General features: G+C 50.7%; 1 protein-coding gene across 1 annotated transcript in view; it reads right to left on the bottom strand.

The window, feature by feature from the left end:
• PLXNA3 (plexin A3) overlaps positions 1–21,549 on the bottom strand; it is a 111,196-nt gene that overhangs the window by 56,178 nt on the left and 33,469 nt on the right. Inside the window, exons 4-5 of the mRNA XM_077284197.1 lie at positions 6,562–6,690; positions 5,628–5,728 (exon numbers count right to left, since the gene is read on the bottom strand). Coding sequence (XP_077140312.1) covers positions 5,628–5,728; positions 6,562–6,690 — 230 coding nt within the window. The remainder of the gene's footprint in view (positions 1–5,627; positions 5,729–6,561; positions 6,691–21,549) is intronic.

Raw genomic sequence — 21,549 nt, 5'->3', positions numbered from 1 at the left:
CATTTAAGATGTTCAAAAAAAAGGGGGGCGTTGAACAAAGAGAAAGAAAGACACTGACAGCCAATAGCCTAGCTACCGGTGGGCAGAGGAGGCAATTGCCCTGGGCCCCGCGTTCTGAGGTGCCCACCTGGAGGTATGCCACTGCACAGTTGCACACTGCGGCAGAGTGGGGAGACTCGATCTCACTGCCCTGCCACCCAGCCGCCATGGGATCCTTGAGGAGGGAGCCTCCAACCCGTCATGACAAGTTCTACTTTAAACAGCTGGATACCGATACAGTTGACCACAGTGTCGCACTCCCATTATTCCCCCTTTGCGTCTGATGTCACTGAAGCAGACACTGACAGTGGGCACGATGACGTCATTACCTGGTGCTCGCTGTGCTGAGATATGTGGGTGCTTGGAGCAGCGGAGGAACAAGGAGGAGAGGTGAGTATTGTATTTTTTTTATGGGGAGTGCATTATACTGTATGGAGGACTATGAGGAGTGCATTATACTATAGAGTCTGCCTATGAGGAGTGCATTATACTATATAGAATCTGCCTATGGGGAGTGAAACTACACTAAAGAGGTCTATGGGGGTGCATTATACTATATAGAGTCTGCCTATGGGGAATGTATTATACTATATAGAATCTGCCTATGGGAGTGCATTGTGCAATAGAGTCTGCCTATGGGGAGTGCATTATACTATATGGAGTCTGCCTATGGGGGGTACATTATACTATATAGAGTTTGTTTATGGGGAGTGCATTACACTATATAGAGTCTGTTTATGGGGGGTGCATTATACTATATAGAGTCTGCCTATGGGGAATGTATTATACTATATAGAATCTGCCTATGGGGGTGCATTGTGCAATAGAGTCTGCCTATGGGAAGTGCATTATACTATATGGAGTCTGCCTATGGGGGGTACATTATACTATATAGAGTTTGTTTATGGGGAGTGCATTACACTATATAGAGTCTGTTTATGGGGGGTGCATTATACTATATAGAGTCTGCCTATGGGGAGTGCATTATGCTATATAATGTCTGCCTATGGGGGGTGCATTATACTATATAGAGTCTGCCTATGGGGGGTGCATTATACTATATAGAGTCTGCATATGGGGAGTGCATTATACTATATAAAGTCTGCCTATGGAGAGTGCATTATACTATATAGAGGCCTACGGAGAGTGCAATATACTGTAGAAGCCTATGGGGGTGAATTATACTATCTATATAGAGACCTATGGAGAGTGCATTATCCTATATTGAGCCCTATGAGGAGTGCATTATACTGTACTGAGGTCTATCTGATGCATTATCCTATATGGAGGCTATTTAGGGGATCATCATACATTATTTAGAGGGCATACAGTACCACACAGTAGGTGCAGTAATAAGGACACATACGGCAGCAGTGGCTCAGTATTGGGGTATCAGCAGGATGAGGAGTTTGGGCAGGTTGGGAATAGATGGTGACGGTGCTAAATAGTGTAATAGGAGAAGTAAAATGTTTCTTTGCGGTAAACTCTGCAGCCGAGTCCTGGTTGGAGAAGTTGTTGTGTCGGTCTGGGCCAGATGGAAGAGACGGGTAAAAGTGAATGATTCCATCAGAAATAAAATTAGCTGCAAGTCACTATCTGTACAGTTCTGCTCATTGTTATTGGCCCCCAGGAAGTTTAAGTACATAATGTGGAATATCTCCTGAAAAAAAATGAAAAAATGAATCAAGTGAAATAGTATTTTTGTGTAGAGCACTCATGTTAAATAAAAGAGAGCAAATGATAATCACTAATTTAAAACAAAAAACAATGGGAGGGAAAGATAGAAAAACCTAAAGCTGCTGTGACACTGGTATCGGCCCCTTTACATTAAAGGGAACCTGTCACCCCCCCCAGGCGTTTGTAACTAAAAGAGCCACCTTGTGCAGAACTAATGCTGCATTCTGACAAGGTGGCTCTTTTAGTTATTGGTGCTGTAACTTCAGAAATAATCCATTTTATAATTTGTCCCAAATACCTTGAATCAGTCCTGGAGGCAGGTCTTTCCTCCCCTGCTGCAGACGCCACACAGCTGTCACTCATGTCCTCTTGGCACCGGGCGCCGGCTCATTTGAAAACAGAGCTTTTTTTTCAGAGAGGGGGTTGGTTGAAGACCTGCCTCCAGGACTGATTCAAGGTATATGGGACAAATTATAAAATGGATTATTTCTGAAGTTACCTCACCAATAACTAAAAGAGCCACCTTGTCAGAATGCAGCATTAGTGCTGCACAGGGAGGCTCTTTTAGTTACAAACGCCTGGGGGGGGGGGGGGGGGGTGACAGGTTCTCTTTAAATTGGTATGGAAACACAATTTTACTCGCCTGTGGTATATCACAAATGAGAATCACCTGTGATTGTCGGTGCCCATGTAACATGAATTAGCCAATGAATGAGGACTTCAGTGTTTTAAAAAGCCCCATGATAGGCCCTGTTCCTTTGTCACAATGGTGAAGACAAAGGAGCAGTCTGAGGACATAAGAACTGCTATTATTAGCAAACACGTCTTCCAAATGGTATAAAGATATCTCCAGAGACCTTGGTATCCTTGTTTCAACAGTGCACAATGTTATTAAGAAGTTTGCCAAGCATGGTACCGTTAAGAACCTCCCTGGACATGGGGGGGGGAGGTATTCACCAGTGATATCTTCGAAGGTTGGTGCGAATGGTTGAAAAAACACCAAGTCAAACATCCACAGACCTGAAGGCCAGCCTAGAAATGGAACCCCAAGTCTGGGGTTATGGTTTAAAAAAGTAACATACGCCACAAACTAAAAAAAGCAAAGCTTTATGGGCGAAGGCCAAGGAAAAAAACATTGCTCAAGAAAAGACAAAAAGGAACAACTGATTTGTCAAAGAGTACCTTTACAAACCACAATCCTTCAGGGAAAATGTTCTGTGGACAGATGAAACAAAAAGAGCTTTTCGGCATACAAAGCAACAGTTTATTTACAGACGGCACAATGAAACGTATAAGGAAAAGAACACACTACCAACAGTTAAGCATGGTGGAGGATCCATAATGCTGTGGGGTTGCTTTGCTCAGTCAGGTACTGGAGGCCTTAACCGTATCACAGGAATCATGAAATCAGAGAATTAGCAAGTGATTTTAGAGCGAAATGTCCTACCCAGTGTAAGAAAACTTGGTTTGAGTCGAAGATCATGGGTCTGCAAGACAATGACTCAAAGCACACATCCAAAAGTACACAGGAATGGTTGAAAAAGACCTGACTCCCATTGAAAATCTTTGGGGTGAGCTGAAATCTGCCATTGGAAAAAAGAATCCTATTATTTTCAGTAACAGCGCAGTGATCTGCTGAGGTTCTCCTACATCCACAAATAGGATGCAACACCACAGTTGTAATCAGGGTTATTTGTTTAGGGGCCCGCTCAGAAGTATGAAATACTAAAGGTATCTTCACACTAACCGATTTTGCAACGATAACGATAGCGATCCGTGACGTTGCAGCGTCCTGGATAGCGATATCGTTGTGTTTGACACGCAGCAGCGATCAGGATCCTGCTGTGATATCGCTGGTCGTTGCTGAAAGTTCAGAACTTTATTTGGTCGTCAGATCGGCGTGTATCGTCGTGTTTGACAGCCAAAGCAACGATGCCAGCAATGTTTTACAGTGGTAACCAGGGTAAACATTGGGTTACTAAGCGCAGGGCTGCGCTTAGTAACCCGATGTTTACCCTGGTTACCAGCGTAAATGTAAAAAAAACAAACAAACAGTACATACTCACCTTCTGCTGTCTGTCACACGTCCCTCGCCGTCTCCTTCCCGCACTGACTGAGTGCCGGCGGTACAGAGCACAGCGGTGACGTCACCGCTGTGCTCTGCTTTTACTTTACGGCCGGCGCTCACAGTCAGTGCGGGAAGGAGACGGCGAGGGACGTGTGACAGACAGCAGAAGGTGAGTATGTACTGTTTGTTTTTTTACATTTACGCTGGTAACCAGGGTAAACATCGGGTTACTAAGCGTGGCCCTGCGCTTAGTAACCCGATGTTTACCCTGGTTACCAGGGGACTTCGGCATCGTTGGTCGCTGGAGAGCCGTCTGTATGACAGCTCTCCAGCGACCACACAGCGACTAAACAGCGACGCTGCAGCGATCGGCATCGTTGTCTGTATCGCTGCAGCGTCGCTAAGTGTGAAGGTACCTTAAGTGATCAAAATGTCATATGTAACCAAAAACTGTCTGAATAAAAAACAAGCGTGGAAAAATAACAAAAGAGATAAGGATATGAGAAAACAGTTCCATGAACCCGCAATTTTCTTATTTATTTTTTTAACAAAGTTCTTACATTTTTTAGCTACTAAAAATAAAAAAAAGCATAATTGTAACTGCATCAACCTGGAAAATCATGCTATCAGGTTATTTTCCCAGCACAATAAATAAAAATATATTTAAAATTATATTTTAAATGTCTAGCACGTCAATGTTCTTGGACCCCTCTTTTTTAACTAATATATCTATATCTATATATACACACATACACAGTGGGTATGGAAAGTATTCAGACCCCTTTACATTTTTCACTCTTTCGTTGCAGCCATTTGGGAAATTCAAAAAATGTTGAACTGAGCATGTGATATTTCAGTTTTTTAATACATTTGCAAAAATTACTACATTTGTTTTTTTTTTTTCAGTCAAGATGGGGTGCAGAGGGTACATTAATGAGAACCAAAATGAACTTTTTTGAATTTACCAAATGGCTGCAATGAAGCAAAGAGTGAAAAATGTAAAGGGGATCGGGTCATTGAAGAAATGCAACTTATACAACTCTTGGAAGAAGGAGCAGAAAAAAAAATTCAAAGTGCAGAAACTAAAGAGTAAGTTTTACAATAACCATCCTGATTAAAAGTCAATTAGAAAATATCCAAAAAGTGAAATAATAATCACTGATTTCGCAGACATACTAGAAATAAAAATAAATTCCAAGTCCGACCAACATTTCGGGTGGATAACAAAAAAAAAAAAAAAAAACGTACAAAAGAGAAAACTATCTGACACATAACAAAATTAAATGTGTCATTTAAATAAACAGCAATCTTGTGACCGAATGAAATGAAAGAGCCGGCGACGCAATCACGCCGCGCACAAAACCGTCTTGTTTACTTTCCCCCCTTCTGAATTTGTATGTCACAACTAATCATCCAGATTGCCAAGCAACTGAACAATCATCTTCTTTCACGGGCAGAAGTTGGAGGGGAGAAAAAAAAAATTACAGAAGTGACAAACCATTAACAGAATGTGCTACTTAGAGAAAAAAGACGACATATTGTCTGGGATGGCGCTCCGTTTGGGAAAATGTGGAGTCTTGGCTCTCTGGCGGAGGCATCGACGGAGCCAAGACAACATATTTTCATAAATTAAGCCGCGCATTAGCGGATATCTTGTAAACTATTAGCTGGGAATGTGCATAAGCAGAGAGAGAGGGGAAAACAAATCTACAGAGACGGCTGCGAGCGCTCGAGACGCCTCCTTATATCTGCTGGTGACGTGTGGGACTGCGCACAATTAAAGGCTGCACTACTGAGACCAGCGCACACATCCTGCATCGCGCACACGGCCCTGCGCTCTCACCTGCTGTGCAGTACACACCAGCCGCAATGAGGGTCTCCGGACCCCAGACACTCTCCGCAAGTGCTATACCTCTGGCAGCTCTCCACCGGAACGCGGCTGACCTGTAACAGACCAAACACTAATTAGCCTCCATTGTTTGGTGCCATCAGATTTACTAGAGAGACATTTGGGGCTTCTCGAATGTCACCAGGCATCTTCTCTGTCCCTCTGTTATTCCTCCTGGAAATGTAGGAACTGACGACACGGAGGGTTGTCCAATCATTGCTGACTCCATAAGGGCATACGCCTATATAACAAGGAGAAATGTCACGCCCATATGTTTCTATATGTTTCCAGGAGGAACAACAAAGGGAATGACTATTTTTAAGGACCTCTCAGTTCCCCTGACATCTATTTGAAAAGTTATTTGCTTTTCTTCCCAACCTAACAATTCAGAATTATCTTCGAAGCCTAAACTGCACTTTTTCCTTCATTATTCCTCCTGGAAACTGATGAATGCCATATTTCCAGGAAGAATAACCTTTATTTTATTTGTCCCCTGACAAATCCAGATTAGAAATAACTTCTCACGTCAGCACAAATCCGAGACATCCTTTCTTAGAAATCTACACTGTGCTTTTCCTCTGGTTATTCCTCCTAGAATTCATGAATTTATTCACGGCGTGATAACGTCATTAACAGTGCAGAGTCACAGCCCACAGCACCGACACCGGGAAGGGTAGCACCCAATTGTCAATTTACTCAGACATTTCCAGAAGGAACAACAGAGGAACATGACAAAGTTCAAAGGCCAGAAGCTCCGCAGTTGTCATTTCATAGGGAATACAAGGATTTAGTAAAACTGACACATCAGGAGAGACGACAGGCCCGCTTCGCTGCCAGCCTGAACCATCATGGCCGCCATGTGCGATTTAACCCTTTCCTGCGTTCTCACCTGTCTCTCGCTGATGATGTACACAGACTGCCAGTCCGGGCTGAACACCATGTCTCTCAGTATGGGTTTTCCTGGCACCACGGCCGCCGTGTCGTACAAGATGGCATCTGCGGGGCTGTCTACGCGAATCTGTCAAGGCAAGAAAACACTTGTGGTGAGCGGCCGCAGGACACAGTTGTCTTTGTGTGTGCGGCCATTGTTACCCAGGACTCCCCCATGTTGCTGCTGTGTACAATCCTCCGACTGACAAACATCATTAGTCTCCATCCCCGGGAAACAGACTGACAGATCCAGGGGTGAAGAGCTGGGAATAGAGGCCAAGCCGCCCACCATCCCTGACCAGACACTGCATGGGGATGAGGGGACATGCGCGGCGCCCCTTACCGTAATGACCAGCGGCCCGGTGCAGTAAACACAAGGCAGCGCCGTCATCTCTTTCCAAATCCGCTCTAACAACATCTGCTTTAAAACAATTAGGACCTAATTCCTAGAATGTGCTTGCTATAAAAATATGAGAAATTTCCCGCTGGGGCACACGGGTCCAGCTGCTCGTAGCGGCTTCTCCAGAGGAGGACGGAGGAGATGCAGATATTGACCGGACACTTCACAGCTGCATGTGGTGTGTAATGGGCGGCTGTCGCTCAAGTCCACGTGCCACGAGCATGGCCCAGAGAGAGAGGACAACGTCTGTACAGCCCCTAGTTACAAGCCAAGCCCGGCCTGGGAAACAGCTACTTTCTAGTATGGTCCCACAGGAGCAGGCCGAGCCCCGCGCAGAGCAGGACACGCCCATGAGGAGTAGGCAGTGCCCAGGTGGAAGAGACCGTTCCTCAGTAGAACAGGCCAAGCCCCACGCAGGGTAGGCGGTGCCCAGGTGTAGGAGGCTGTGCCCCATGCAGAGCAGGACATGCCCATGTGGAGTAGGCAGTGCCCATGTAGAACAGGCCAAGCCCCGCGCAGGGTAGGCAGTGCCCAGGTGTAGGAGGCCGAGCCCCATGCAGAGCAGGACATGCCCATGCGAAGTAGGCAGTGCCCAGGTGGAACAGGACAAGCCCCACGCAGGGTAGGCAGTGCCCAGGTGTAGGAGGCCGAGCCCCATGCTGAGCAGGACATGCCCATGCGGAGTAGGCAGTGCCCATGTGGAACAGGCCAAGCCCCACGCTGGATAGGCAGTGCCCAGGTGTAGGAGGCCGAGCCCCATGCACAGCAGGACATGCCCATGCGGAGTAGGCAGTGCCCAGGTGGAACAGGCCAAGCCCCACGCAGGGTAGGCAGTGCCCAGATGTAGGAGGCCGAGCCCCATGCAGAGCAGGACATGCCCATGCGGAGTAGGAAGTGCCCAGGTGGAATAGGCCTTTCCTCAGAACAGGCCAAGCCCCACGCAGGAAAAGCATTGCCCAGGAGCAGGCTGAGCCCTGCGCAGAGCAGGACACGCCTATGAGGAGTAGGCAGTGCCCAAGTGGAAGAGACCATTCCTCAGTACAACAGGCCAAGCCCCACGCAGGGTAGGAGGTGCCCAGGTGTAGGAGGCCGAGCCCCATGCAGAGCAGGACATGCCCATGCGGAGTAGGCAGTTCCCAGGTGGAACAAGCCAAGCCCCGCGCAGGGTAGGCAGTGCCCAGGTGTTGGAGGCCGAGCCCCATGCAGAGCAGGACATGCCCATGCGGAGTAGGCAGTGCCCATGTGGAACAGGCCAAACCCCGCGCAGGGTAGGCAGTGCCCAGGTGTAGGAGGCCGAGCCCCGTGCAGAGCAGGACATGCCCATGCGGAGTAGGCAGTGCCCATGTGGAACACGCCAAGCCCCGCGCAGGGTAGGCAGTGCCCAGGTGTAGGAGGCCGAGCCCCGTGCAGAGCAGGACATGCCCATGTGAAGTAGGCAGTGCCCAGGTGGAACAGGACAAGCCCCACGCAGGGTAGGCAGTGCCCAGGTGTAGGAGGCCGAGCCCCACGCAGAGCAGGACATGCCCATGCGGAGTAGGCAGTGCCCATGTGGAACAGGCCAAGCCCCACGCAGGGTAGGCAGTGCCCAGGTGTAGGAGGCCGAGCCCCATGCAGAGCAGGACATGCCCATGCGGAGTAGGCAGTTCCCAGGTGGAACAGGCCAAGCCCCGCGCAGGGTAGGTAGTGCCCAGGTGGATCAGGCCATTGCCCAATTGAATAGACAGAGCCCTGCGCAGGGTAGACAGTGCCCAACTGTAGGAGGCCGAGCCCCGCGCAGGGTAGGCCGAGCCCCGGTAGAACACCATGCAGAGTAGACAGTGCCCAGGCAAAGGAGGCCAAGCTCCATTGCAGCATGCAGGAGGAGAGGCTGAGTCCCACTCACCACAGACCAATAAGCCTGAACACTATCTGTTAAATACTAATTTAGGAGCCAAAAGGTGTCCAATTTGCAGTACCCAGTTCTGCGTTGTCTCCTGTGACCGGGGCCAGAGCAATGCCCATCTGTACAGCCCGCACCACTGGCCAGTCTGCAGCCATGGTGGCTTGTACATCCAGCCCAGAGAGGCCCCTTCCCTGTGCCGGGAGTTCGCACATTGCTGGGCCCCGGCCTCATCTCTGCACATTCTCCTGTCTGACAGCTCAGTGCTAAGTGCGGCGTTCTTCTCTCCAAGCAATCATTTCATCCATAAAAACCTGCCAGTAATCCAGCATCCATCAGGAGAATTAGCATAAAATATTAAGGCCGGCACCAGAGAAGGAGGGAGAATGGCGGTGGTTTGGGGGAAAGAAGGATGGGGGGGCTGGGCTGGAAGAAAAACAAGACATTTACAAGAGCTGAGAAGCATCATGTGAACCGCTGAGCGAGGGGGTAAATTCCCAGACTGCCACTTCATGGGTCATTTATCGGGCATTATCTTACCCCCTACATGCTGTTCCTTGCCACTTTAGTCAATCTTTTTTTCTATTATTATTATTATTATTATTATTATTATTATTTGTGTTGCCATTAATACGTTTTCTTTACATTTTGGTTTTCTTTGTAAATTCTGAATTATTACGGCAACCGGAAAAGAAGAGCAGGAGGAAGCGAAATTTTAACACCTGACAACCTCCGAGGACATGGTGGTGGTTAGAGGTGACTGAGGGAAACTAAAAATCAGCCCTTTTCTTACCGCCCTTTAACCACATGAAGCAGATCTGCATCTCGGAGAAAGGGCTCCGCTTTATTGCAGGCAGTAATTGAGTGTGCCGGTCAAAACCACGGAAAAAAACGTGCTTAATTAAAGGAAAACAGGTGGTCTATGGAGGACGGGGCCTTAAAGGGTCCCTCCTCTGGAAAGCTGGGTGACTAGATCCCACACCGTGGTGCACACATCACCCACAGGATGGGATGATGACTCGCCAATTCCCCATACAGACGCGCCACAAAAAACATAATTAATCCTATTTACGGCACTAGGTGAAGACTCTGCCATCGCCATTAGATTAAAAACATTAAACCCCTTGGGGGCCACATCCTCCGAACCAATTAAGGTCCCCGATACATAATAGTGATTATTAAAAGCAATAAAGAGGCAGCAACGCAACAATATCCGAACCCGGCAGGATGCTAACCTTCATTATTGTTAGTGGCATCTTGGGCACAAACAATAGAACACTTGTCTTTTCCTTATTCCATCCCATAAATCTAGCTTTTTCTCTATGGCATTCCGGCTGCTGACGACAAAAAAGCACAAAAGAAATAGGGCCCTTACGATGGCATGGTCACACTGTGTCCAGGATAATTCTGGGATCCTTTCTTTAGATGCTCAATTATTCTGCAGTGCCTCCACAGGAAATAGAGAGTATTGCAGACAGGCCAATGTCTGCTGTCCCCCAAAACAGAGAGGGGTACAAACCATATTACCATATTAATGAGGTGACAAATTTATTGGGGTTTTCTAAAAGAGTCATCCCCCTGTAATCCAAGGAGAAGAGGTGATATATAAACCTTCTAATACTTCTTTCCAGTGTTCAAGGGGGTATTTAGAATAAGCACCCACATATTGACAAAAAGGAATGAGATAGGATTAGATAAACATACACAAACAGCACCACCCCTGTCTATAGGTTGTCTTCAGAACTGCATCTCAGCTCTTATGAAGTGACTAGGGCTGAGCTATGGTACCAGGTGACCTGTAAACAGGAGAGGTACCGCTTTAGAAAGAAGGCAGACAGGTTTATCCATCTCTGTATAAGCCCCCCTTTATGAGGGGCTTGCCCTATTGACACATTCCCTTTAAGTGAATAAATCCTCCATTTATATATTTCACTGAAGCAGCTTGAAGGTATTTAATAATACATAGTGCAATGTGCTTGTCGTTAATTACCTTAGTATAACGCATTCATTATTCATGTGCTTGATGTTTACATGGAGGAGAATGATAATTATATTCATAGGGACTGGGCACCACATACTGGCAGCGCTGGGATAGTGGGTCACACCTGAACCAAGAAACGTCTGCTAGTTAGGGTAGGGCATTTCTCAGAGTCCCTATTCTTCTTGTGCAACCACCACCTTATTTATTATTTAAGAGAGACATACAACCCTGCTCTTGTTGTGATCGCTCCCGCATCCGAGTGGCGGCAACCTGGTCCCGTGCGCCTGTGAGTGAGCAGCGGAAACCTGGTCCCTCACCTGACTGTGACCCAATCCTGTGCCTGAGCATCTCGGCTACCTCGTCCCTCACCTGACTGACCCAATCCTGTGCCTGAGCAGCGGCTACCTCGTCCCTCACCTGACTGTGACCCAATCCTGTGCCTGAGCATCTCGGCTACCTCGTCCCTCACCTGACTGACCCAATCCTGTGCCTGAGCAGCGGCTACCTCGTCCCTCACCTGACTGTGACCCAGTCCTGTGCCTGAGGAGCAGCTTGGCTACCTCGTCCCTCATCTGACTGTGACCCAATCCTGTGCCTGAGGAGCAGGGAGGCTACCACGTCCCTCACCTGACTGTGACCCAATCCTGTGCCTGAGGAGCAGCTCGGTTACCTCGTCTTTCGCCTGACTGTGACCAAATCCTGTGCCTGAGCAGCGGCTACCTCATCCCTCACCTGACTGTGACCCAATCCTGTGCCTGAGCAGCGGCTACCTCGTCCCTCACCTGACTGTGACCCAATCCTGTGCCTGAGCAGCGGCTACCTCATCCCTCACCTGACTGTGACTCAATCCTGTGCCTGAGGAGCAGCTCCGCTACCTCGTCCCTCACCTGACTGTGACCCATTCCTGTGCCTGAGCAGCGGCTACCTCATCCCTCACCTGACTGTGACTCAATCCTGTGCCTGAGGAGCAGCTCCGCTACCTCGTCCCTCACCTGACTGTGACCCAATCCTCTGCCTGAGGAGCAGCTCGGCTACCTAGTCCCTCACCTGACTGTGACCCAAATCTGTGCATTAGGAGCAGCTCGGCTACCTCGTCCCTCACCTGACTGTGACCCAATCCTGTGCAGCTCGGCTACCTCGTCCCTCACCTGTGACCCAATCCTCTGCCTGAGCAGCTCGGCTACCTCGTCCCTCACCTGACTGTGCCCCAATCCTGTGCCTGAGCAGCGGCTATCTCGTCCCTCACCTGACTGTGACCCAATCCTCTGCCTGAGCAGCGGCTACCTCGTCCCTCGCCTGACTGTGACCCAATCTTGCGCCTGAGCAGCGGCTACCTAGTCCCTCACCTGACTGTGACCCAATCCTGTGCCTGAGCAGCGGCTACCTCATCCCTCACCTGACTGACTCAATCCTGTGCCTGAGGAGCAGCTCCGCTACCTCGTCCCTCACCTGACTGTGACCCATTCCTGTGCCTGAGCAGCGGCTACCTCGTCCCTCACCTGACTGTGACCCAATCCTCTGCCTGAGGAGCAGCTCGGCTACCTCGTCCCTCACCTGACTGTGACCCAATCCTGTGCCTGAGGAGCAGGGAGGCTACCTCGTCCCTCACCTGACTGTGACCCAATCCTGTGCCTGAGGAGCAGCTCGGTTACCTCGTCCCTCGCCTGACTGTGACCCAATCCTGTGCCTGTGCAGCTCGGCTACCTCGTCCCTCACCTGTGACCCAATCCTGTGCCTGAGCAGCTCGGCTACCTCGTCCCTTACCTGACTGTGACCCAATCCTGTGCCTGAGCAGTGGCTACCTCGTCCCTCACCTGACTGTGACCCAATCCTGTGCCTGAGCAGCGGCTACCTCGTCCCTCGCCTGACTGTGACCCAATCTTGCGCCTGAGCAGCGGCTACCTAGTCCCTCACCTGACTGTGACCCAATCCTGTGCCTGAGCAGCGGCTACCTCATCCCTCACCTGACTGTGACCCAATCCTGTGCCTGAGGAGCAGCTCCGCTACCTCGTCCCTCACCTGACTGTGACCCATTCCTGTGCCTGAGCAGCGGCTACCTCATCCCTCACCTGACTGTGACTCAATCCTGTGCCTGAGGAGCAGCTCCGCTACCTCGTCCCTCACCTGACTGTGACCCATTCCTGTGCCTGAGCAGCGGCTACCTCATCCCTCACCTGACTGTGACTCAATCCTGTGCCTGAGGAGCAGCTCCGCTACCTCGTCCCTCACCTGACTGTGACCCAATCCTCTGCCTGAGGAGCAGCTCGGCTACCTCGTCCCTCACCTGACTGTGACCCAAATCTGTGCTTTAGGAGCAGCTCGGCTACCTCGTCCCTCACCTGACTGTGACCCAATCCTGTGCAGCTCGGCTACCTCGTCCCTCACCTGTGACCCAATCCTCTGCCTGAGCAGCTCGGCTACCTCGTCCCTCACCTGACTGTGCCCCAATCCTGTGCCTGAGCAGCGGCTACCTCATCCCTCACCTGACTGTGACTCAATCCTGTGCCTGAGGAGCAGCTCCGCTACCTCGTCCCTCACCTGACTGTGACCCATTCCTGTGCCTGAGCAGCGGCTACCTCATCCCTCACCTGACTGTGACTCAATCCTGTGCCTGAGGAGCAGCTCCGCTACCTCGTCCCTCACCTGACTGTGACCCAATCCTCTGCCTGAGGAGCAGCTCGGCTACCTCGTCCCTCACCTGACTGTGACCCAAATCTGTGCTTTAGGAGCAGCTCGGCTACCTCGTCCCTCACCTGACTGTGACCCAATCCTGTGCAGCTCGGCTACCTCGTCCCTCACCTGTGACCCAATCCTCTGCCTGAGCAGCTCGGCTACCTCGTCCCTCACCTGACTGTGCCCCAATCCTGTGCCTGAGCAGCGGCTATCTCGTCCCTCACCTGACTGTGACCCAATCCTGTGCCTGAGCAGCGGCTACCTCGTCCCTCGCCTGACTGTGACCCAATCTTGCGCCTGAGCAGCGGCTACCTAGTCCCTCACCTGACTGTGACCCAATCCTGTGCCTGAGCAGCGGCTACCTCATCCCTCACCTGACTGACTCAATCCTGTGCCTGAGGAGCAGCTCCGCTACCTCGTCCCTCACCTGACTGTGACCCATTCCTGTGCCTGAGCAGCGGCTACCTCGTCCCTCACCTGACTGTGACCCAATCCTCTGCCTGAGGAGAAGCTCGGCTACCTCGTCCCTCACCTGACTGTGACCCAATCCTGTGCCTGAGGAGCAGGGAGGCTACCTCGTCCCTCACCTGACTGTGACCCAATCCTGTGCCTGAGGAGCAGCTCGGTTACCTCGTCCCTCGCCTGACTGTGACCCAATCCTGTGCCTGAGCAGCTCGGCTACCTCGTCCCTCACCTGACTGTGACCCAAATCTGTGCTTTAGGAGCAGCTCGGCTACCTCGTCCCTCACCTGACTGTGACCCAATCCTGTGCAGCTCGGCTACCTCGTCCCTCACCTGTGACCCAATCCTGTGCCTGAGCAGCTCGGCTACCTCGTCCCTCACCTGACTGTGACCCAATCCTGTGCCTGAGCAGTGGCTACCTCGTCCCTCACCTGACTGTGACCCATTCCTGTGCCTGAGCAGCGGCTACCTCGTCCCTCACCTGACTGTGACCCAATCCTCTGCCTGAGGAGCAGCTCGGCTACCTCGTCCCTCATCTGACTGTGACCCAATCCTGTGCCTGAGGAGCAGGGAGGCTACCTCGTCCCTCACCTGACTGTGACCCAATCCTGTGCCTGAGGAGCAGCTCGGTTACCTCGTCTTTCGCCTGACTGTGACCCAATCCTGTGCCTGAGCAGCTCGGCTACCACGTCCCTCACCTGACTGTGACCCAATTCTGTGCCTGAGGAGCAGCTCGGCTACCTCGTCCCTCAACTGACTGTGACCAAATCCTGTGCCTGAGCAGTGGCTACCTCATCCCTCACCTGACTGTGACCCAATCCTGTGCCTGAGGAGCAGGGAGGCTACCTCATCCCTCACCTGACTGTGACCCAATCCTGTGCCTGAGGAGCAGGGAGGCTACCTCGTCCCTCACCTGACTGTGACCCAATCCTGTGCCTGAGGAGCAGCTCGGTTACCTCGTCCCTCGCCTGACTGTGACCCAATCCTGTGCCTGAGCAGCTCGGCTACCTCGTCCCTCACCTGACTGTGACCCAATTCTGTGCTTTAGGAGCAGCTCGGCTACCTCGTCCCTCACCTGACTGTGACCCAATCCTGTGCCTGTGCAGCTCGGCTACCTCGTCCCTCACCTGTGACCCAATCCTGTGCCTGAGCAGCTCGGCTACCTCGTCCCTTACTTGACTGTGACCCAATCCTGTGCCTGAGCAGTGGCTACCTCGTCCCTCACCTGACTGTGACCCAATCCTGTGCCTGAGCAACGGCTACCTCGTCCCTCGCCTGACTGTGACCCAATCCTGTGCCTGAGCAGCGGCTACCTAGTCCCTCACCTGACTGTGACCCAATTCTGTGCCTGAGCAGCAGCTACCTCATCCCTCACCTGACTGTGACCCATTCCTGTGCCTGAGCAGCTCGGCTACCTCGTCCCTCACCTGACTGTGACCCATTCCTGTGCCTGAGCAGCGGCTACCTCGTCCCTCACCTGACTGTGACCCAATCCTCTGCCTGAGCAGTGGCTACCTCGTCCCTCACCTGACTGTGACCCATTCCTGTGCCTGAGCAGCGGCTACCTCGTCCCTCACCTGACTGTGACCCAATCCTCTGCCTGAGGAGCAGCTCGGCTACCTCGTCCCTCATCTGACTGTGACCCAATCCTGTGCCTGAGGAGCAGGGAGGCTACCTCGTCCCTCACCTGACTGTGACCCAATCCTGTGCCTGAGGAGCAGCTCGGTTACCTCGTCTTTCGCCTGACTGTGACCCAATCCTGTGCCTGAGCAGCTCGGCTACCACGTCCCTCACCTGACTGTGACCCAATTCTGTGCCTGAGGAGCAGCTCGGCTACCTCGTCCCTCAACTGACTGTGACCAAATCCTGTGCCTGAGCAGTGGCTACCTCATCCCTCACCTGACTGTGACCCAATCCTGTGCCTGAGGAGCAGGGAGGCTACCTCATCCCTCACCTGACTGTGACCCAATCCTGTGCCTGAGGAGCAGGGAGGCTACCTCGTCCCTCACCTGACTGTGACCCAATCCTGTGCCTGAGGAGCAGCTCGGTTACCTCGTCCCTCGCCTGACTGTGACCCAATCCTGTGCCTGAGCAGCTCGGCTACCTCGTCCCTCACCTGACTGTGACCCAATTCTGTGCTTTAGGAGCAGCTCGGCTACCTCGTCCCTCACCTGACTGTGACCCAATCCTGTGCCTGTGCAGCTCGGCTACCTCGTCCCTCACCTGTGACCCAATCCTGTGCCTGAGCAGCTCGGCTACCTCGTCCCTTACTTGACTGTGACCCAATCCTGTGCCTGAGCAGTGGCTACCTCGTCCCTCGCCTGACTGTGACCCAATCCTGTGCCTGAGCAGCGGCTACCTAGTCCCTCACCTGACTGTGACCCAATTCTGTGCCTGAGCAGCAGCTACCTCATCCCTCACCTGACTGTGACCCATTCCTGTGCCTGAGCAGCGGCTACCTCGTCCCTCACCTGACTGTGACCCAATCCTCTGCCTGAGCAGCTCGGCTACCTCGTCCCTCACCTGACTGTGCCCCAATCCTGTGCCTGAGCAGCGGCTACCTCGTCCCTCACCTGACTGTGACCCAATCCTGTGCCTGAGCAGCTCGGCTACCTCGTCCCTCACCTGACTGTGACCCAATCCTGTGCCTGAGCAGCTCGGCTACCTCATCCCTCGCCTGACTGTGACCCAATCCTGTGCCTGAGCATACCTCATCCCTCACCTGACTGTGACCCAATCCTGTGCCTGAGCAGCGGCTACCTCGTCCCTCGCCTGACTGTGACCCAATCCTGTGCCTGAGCACCAATGACCTGATTCCATGCCAAAGCAGCGTCGACCCAATCCCGTGCCAGAGCAGCAGTGATCTGATTACATGTCCGGTGAAGTGACTACATGCCTGAATTGTGATTATGTGCCCAACTGGAGGCGGTCGACCTGATTACATACCTCACTGGTGGCAACCTGATCCTGTGCCCAACCAGTGGTGACCTGATCCTGTGCCCAACTGGCAGCACCCAGATTACATACCCCACTGGCAGCACCCTGATTACATACCCCACTGGCGGCACCCTCATTACATACCCGACTGATGGCACCCTGGTTACATACCCCCCACTGGCGGCACCCCGATTACATACCCCACTGGCGGCACCCCGATTACATACCCCACTGGCGGCACCCAGATTGCATACCCCACTGGCGGCACCCTGATTACATACCCCACTGGCGGCACCCTGGTCACATACCTCACTGGCGGCACCCTGGTTACATACCCCACTGGCGGCACCCCGGTTACATGTCAAACTGCCCACACCTTGATCCCATGTCCAATCAGTGAGGGTCTGATCATTGGGACCCCAGGTGATCAGACACTTATCACCTATCCAGAGAAGTGTCGATCTGGCCCAACCCCCCTATTAGTATAGGGTTGCTAATAAGCTCCTAAAGTGGGACAGTCGCCCCCCTGACATGTCTATCTTCATAAACACTTGCATTCCCCATGAAATAAGCAATAAGAAGTGTCTTTCCATAGAGTGCAGTGCTCCACGGTTCCTCTGTTAATCCTCCTGGAAGGGGGCACTGCACACTATCAGCACTGACTGGACAGTCTCAGACTGCACACACCTCTGATACAGCTCTTTGATAAGTGGCATTGTAATGCCCAGTTGTCAATTTATTAACGCATTTCCAGGGTGAATAACAGGGGAGCGACACTGGAAACTTCAAGGAAAAGATGCCCCAGAATAGTTATTTGACGGGGAATACAAGTGTTTAGTAGGAGCACCTTGTCAGGAGAGGTGACAGCTCCAAGTGCGGCTGCTCCGGCCTTATCTAGCACAAAATGGTAATTTATTCTTTCTGCACTTTTTACTGTTTCCTATGAGGCAGCTGGGATTTGTAGCCCTGGGATACACCACAAAGTTAATCACTGATTAATGATAATTATATCCAATGCAACCAGCGCAGCAAATGTAAATGATATCCCAAAGCAAACACCGTGCAGGCGAGGTAAGTACGGGGCGAGTAATGAACATGGCGCGACACTACGGAAATATGTTGCAGTACGGACCGAGCACTGGTTATGGCCACTACCTGTCTCCAAATCCGCCGACCATCCAGTATGCATGAGGATGCCCTGACTGTTCACCATGGCAAATGTGGGGGAAAAGAAGGGTTAGGCTGATTGGTTTTCATCATGCCCGATCCTTTTGACATCAGGGGAGATAAGCCGCTGTCAGAGGTGTTTGTCAGTGGCCCAGTGAGGACACGTGCAGACCAGACAGAACAGATCCAGAGCATGCCTGTGTATGGTGGGAGATAGGAAGAGTGGTCAGCCATCAAAGGTGTATGGCCAACTTTCAACCATTTACTGTTGAGCAGAATATTAGAACGGCTCCAGGTTATTATCCGTCTTCTGAAGCTTTGTAGAACAGGCCCGAAAAATAATGGACTCCAAGAATAATCCACTGTGACCATCTTCTCAGTCACCATTCTTAATTTTTATTTTATTTATTATGCTTTGCTCATATAGCGCCATCACATTCCGCAGCGTTTTACATTATTATCGCTGTTCCCATTGGGCCGCACAATCTAGATTCCCTATCAGTATGTCTTTGGATTATGGGAGGAAACCGGAGAACCCGGAGGAAACCAACGCAAACACGGGGAGAACATACAAACTCCTTGCCTTGTTGTCCTTGGTGGGATTTTAACCCAGGACCCCAGAGCTGCAGAGCAACATGGCTAACCACTGAGCCACCATGCTGCTAGTCCTGGCAATGAATGACCCAAATAAATCCGACTGTCCTGATGTTTCAGTTGATCTGTTGTATTCTTGGTCATTGCTTCAATTGTAGTAAAGCATCTTTGATATCCTGAAGACTTATGTCCAATATGTTTCCAAATACCTTTTGACAGTTTTATCTTGAACTAGACTGTGGCCCGATTCTAACGCATCGGGTATTCTAGAATATGCATGTCCCCGTAGTATATGGACAATGATGATTCCAGAATTCGCGGCAGACTGTGCCCGTCGCTGATTGGTCGAGGCAACCTTTATGACATCATCGTCGCCATGGCAACCATTATGACATCTACGTCGATACTGTGCCCGTCGCTGATTGGAATCAGAGACACGGGATTTCCATTATGACATAATCGTCGCCATGCTGTGCCCGTCGCTGATTGGTCGAGGCCTGGCGGCCTCGACCAATCAGAGACGCGGGATTTCCAGGACAGACAGACAGACAGAAAGACAGACGGAAAAACCCTTAGACAATTATATATATAGATTCTCGATCAGGGGTTTCCCTTCCAATCACCGATTTAATCACAAGGATTTTCTGCATGTCCAACAGTGATCAGACAGTATTTTTCAGCTTGTGTTGAATTCTTGATCATCGTTGCAATCACAGTGTTCCTGTTCGATCACTGTTTTTTTTTAAGAGTTTTCCATCTGATCATCTCGATCAAAGTGTCCCCCATTCAATCACCATTTTGAGCATGGGTTTCCCAACCAATCAACATTTTGAGCATAGGTTTCCCAAACAATGACTATTTCGAGCATGGGTTTCCCATCCAATCACCATTTCGAGCATGGGTTTCCCAACCAATCATCATTTCGAGCATGGGTTTCTCAAGCATCATCATTTCGAGCATGGGTTTCCCATCCAATCATCATCATTTCGAGCATGGGTTTCCCATCCAATCATCATCATTTCGAGCATGGGTTTCCCATCCAATCATCATTTTGAGCAAGGGTTTCCCATCCAATCATCATTTCGAACATGGGTTTGCCATCCAATCATCATTTCGAGCATGGGTTTGCCATCCAATCATCATTTTGAGCATGGGTTTGCCATCCAATCATCATTTCGAGTATGGGTTTCCCAACCAATCATCATTTCGAACATGGGTTTGCCATCCAATCATCATTTCTATCAGGGGTTTGCCATCCGTTCATCACTTCGAACAGGGTTTTTCGTTTTTTCGATCCAATAACCATTTCGATCACAAGGATTTTCATGCATGCCTATGGTGATCAGACCCAAACAGTCAATCATTACTGTCTGAAAAACTAAATAAACCCAACTTTCCAGACGCTTTTTGGCCCATCCGTTGTATTCTTGGTCATCGCAGCGTTCAGGGGTTTCCCATCCAGTTATCGATACAATCAGGGGTTTTCCGATTGATCTTTTCCTCAGAATGAATATCATGTGTGTCCGATGGGGTCACAGCCATTTCAGTTGTCACCTTCAGTAAAGGTACCGTCACACTAAACGATATCGCTAGCGATCCGTGACGTTGCAGCGTCCTGGATAGCGATATCGTTGTGTTTGACACGCAGCAGCGATCAGGATCCTGCTGTGATATCGCTGGTCGTTGATTAAAGTTCAGAACTTTATTTGGTCGTCAGATCGCCGTGTATCGTTGTGTTTGACAGCAAAAGCAACGATACCAGCGATGTTTTACAATGGTAACCAGGGTAAATATCGGGTTACTAAGCGCAGGGCCGCGCTTAGTAACCCGATGTTTACCCTGGTTTCCAGTGTAATATGTAAAAAAACAAACACTACATACTCACCTTCGCGTCCCCCGCCGTCCGCTTCCTGCACTGTCTGAGCGCTGGCCGTAAAGTGAAAGCACAGCACAGCGGTGACGTCACCGCTCTGCTGTTAGGGCCGGCACTCAGTCAGTGCAGGAAGCGGACGCCGGGGGACGCGAAGGTGAGTATGTACTGTTTGTTTTTTTACATTTTACACTGGTAACCAGGGTAAACATCGGGTTACTAAGCGCGGCCCTGCGCTTAGCAACCCGATGTTTACCCTGGTTACCCAGGGACCTCGGCATCGTTGGTCGCTGGAGAGCTGTCTGTGTGACAGCTCTCCAGCGACCAAACAGCGACGCTGCAGCGATCGGCATCGTTGTCTGTATCGCTGCAGCGTCGCTTAGTGTGACGGTACCTTAAATCCAACTTTCTGGATACGTTTTTCAATGCATCATGTTGAATTCTCTAATAGGGTTGTCACCCTACTTTACAAAGGTGTTACCTGTTCGATCATGGCTTTGATTGCAAGGATTTTCATGTGGGTCCTAATATTGATCAATCCCAATCAATCAATCATGAGCCCCATAGATGGCATCATAATAATAATAATCTTAATAATCTTTATTTTTATATAGCGCTAACATATTCCGCAGCGCTTTACAGGTTGCACACATTATCATCACTGTCCCCGATGGGGCTCACAATCTAAATTCCCTATCAGTATGTCTTTGGAATGTGGGAGGAAACCAGAGTACCCGGAGGAAACCCACGCATCATCACGAGTCTTCCCAGACTACAAGTGTCAATGACAGAGTGAAAAATAAAAATGGTCACCGCACTGTCGGGAGAGGAACGTTCCTCTAATACTAGATCCAGGGTTAGTGGGGGAAGGGCTGAAAGTCGAAGAGAAAAGCACGTTGATGTGCCAGAGACATAAATATGTGCGGGACCAAAAAGAAATGTGTAAAACAGGAGTGTGCTAATGGATTCCAGCTGGGGAGGATT

Source organism: Ranitomeya variabilis, chromosome 2 (genome assembly GCF_051348905.1).
Source record: "Ranitomeya variabilis isolate aRanVar5 chromosome 2, aRanVar5.hap1, whole genome shotgun sequence".
NCBI lineage: Eukaryota > Metazoa > Chordata > Amphibia > Anura > Dendrobatidae > Ranitomeya > Ranitomeya variabilis.
The sequence above is the reverse complement of the archived record's forward strand: the minus strand, read 5'-3'. Positions and strand labels throughout refer to the sequence as shown.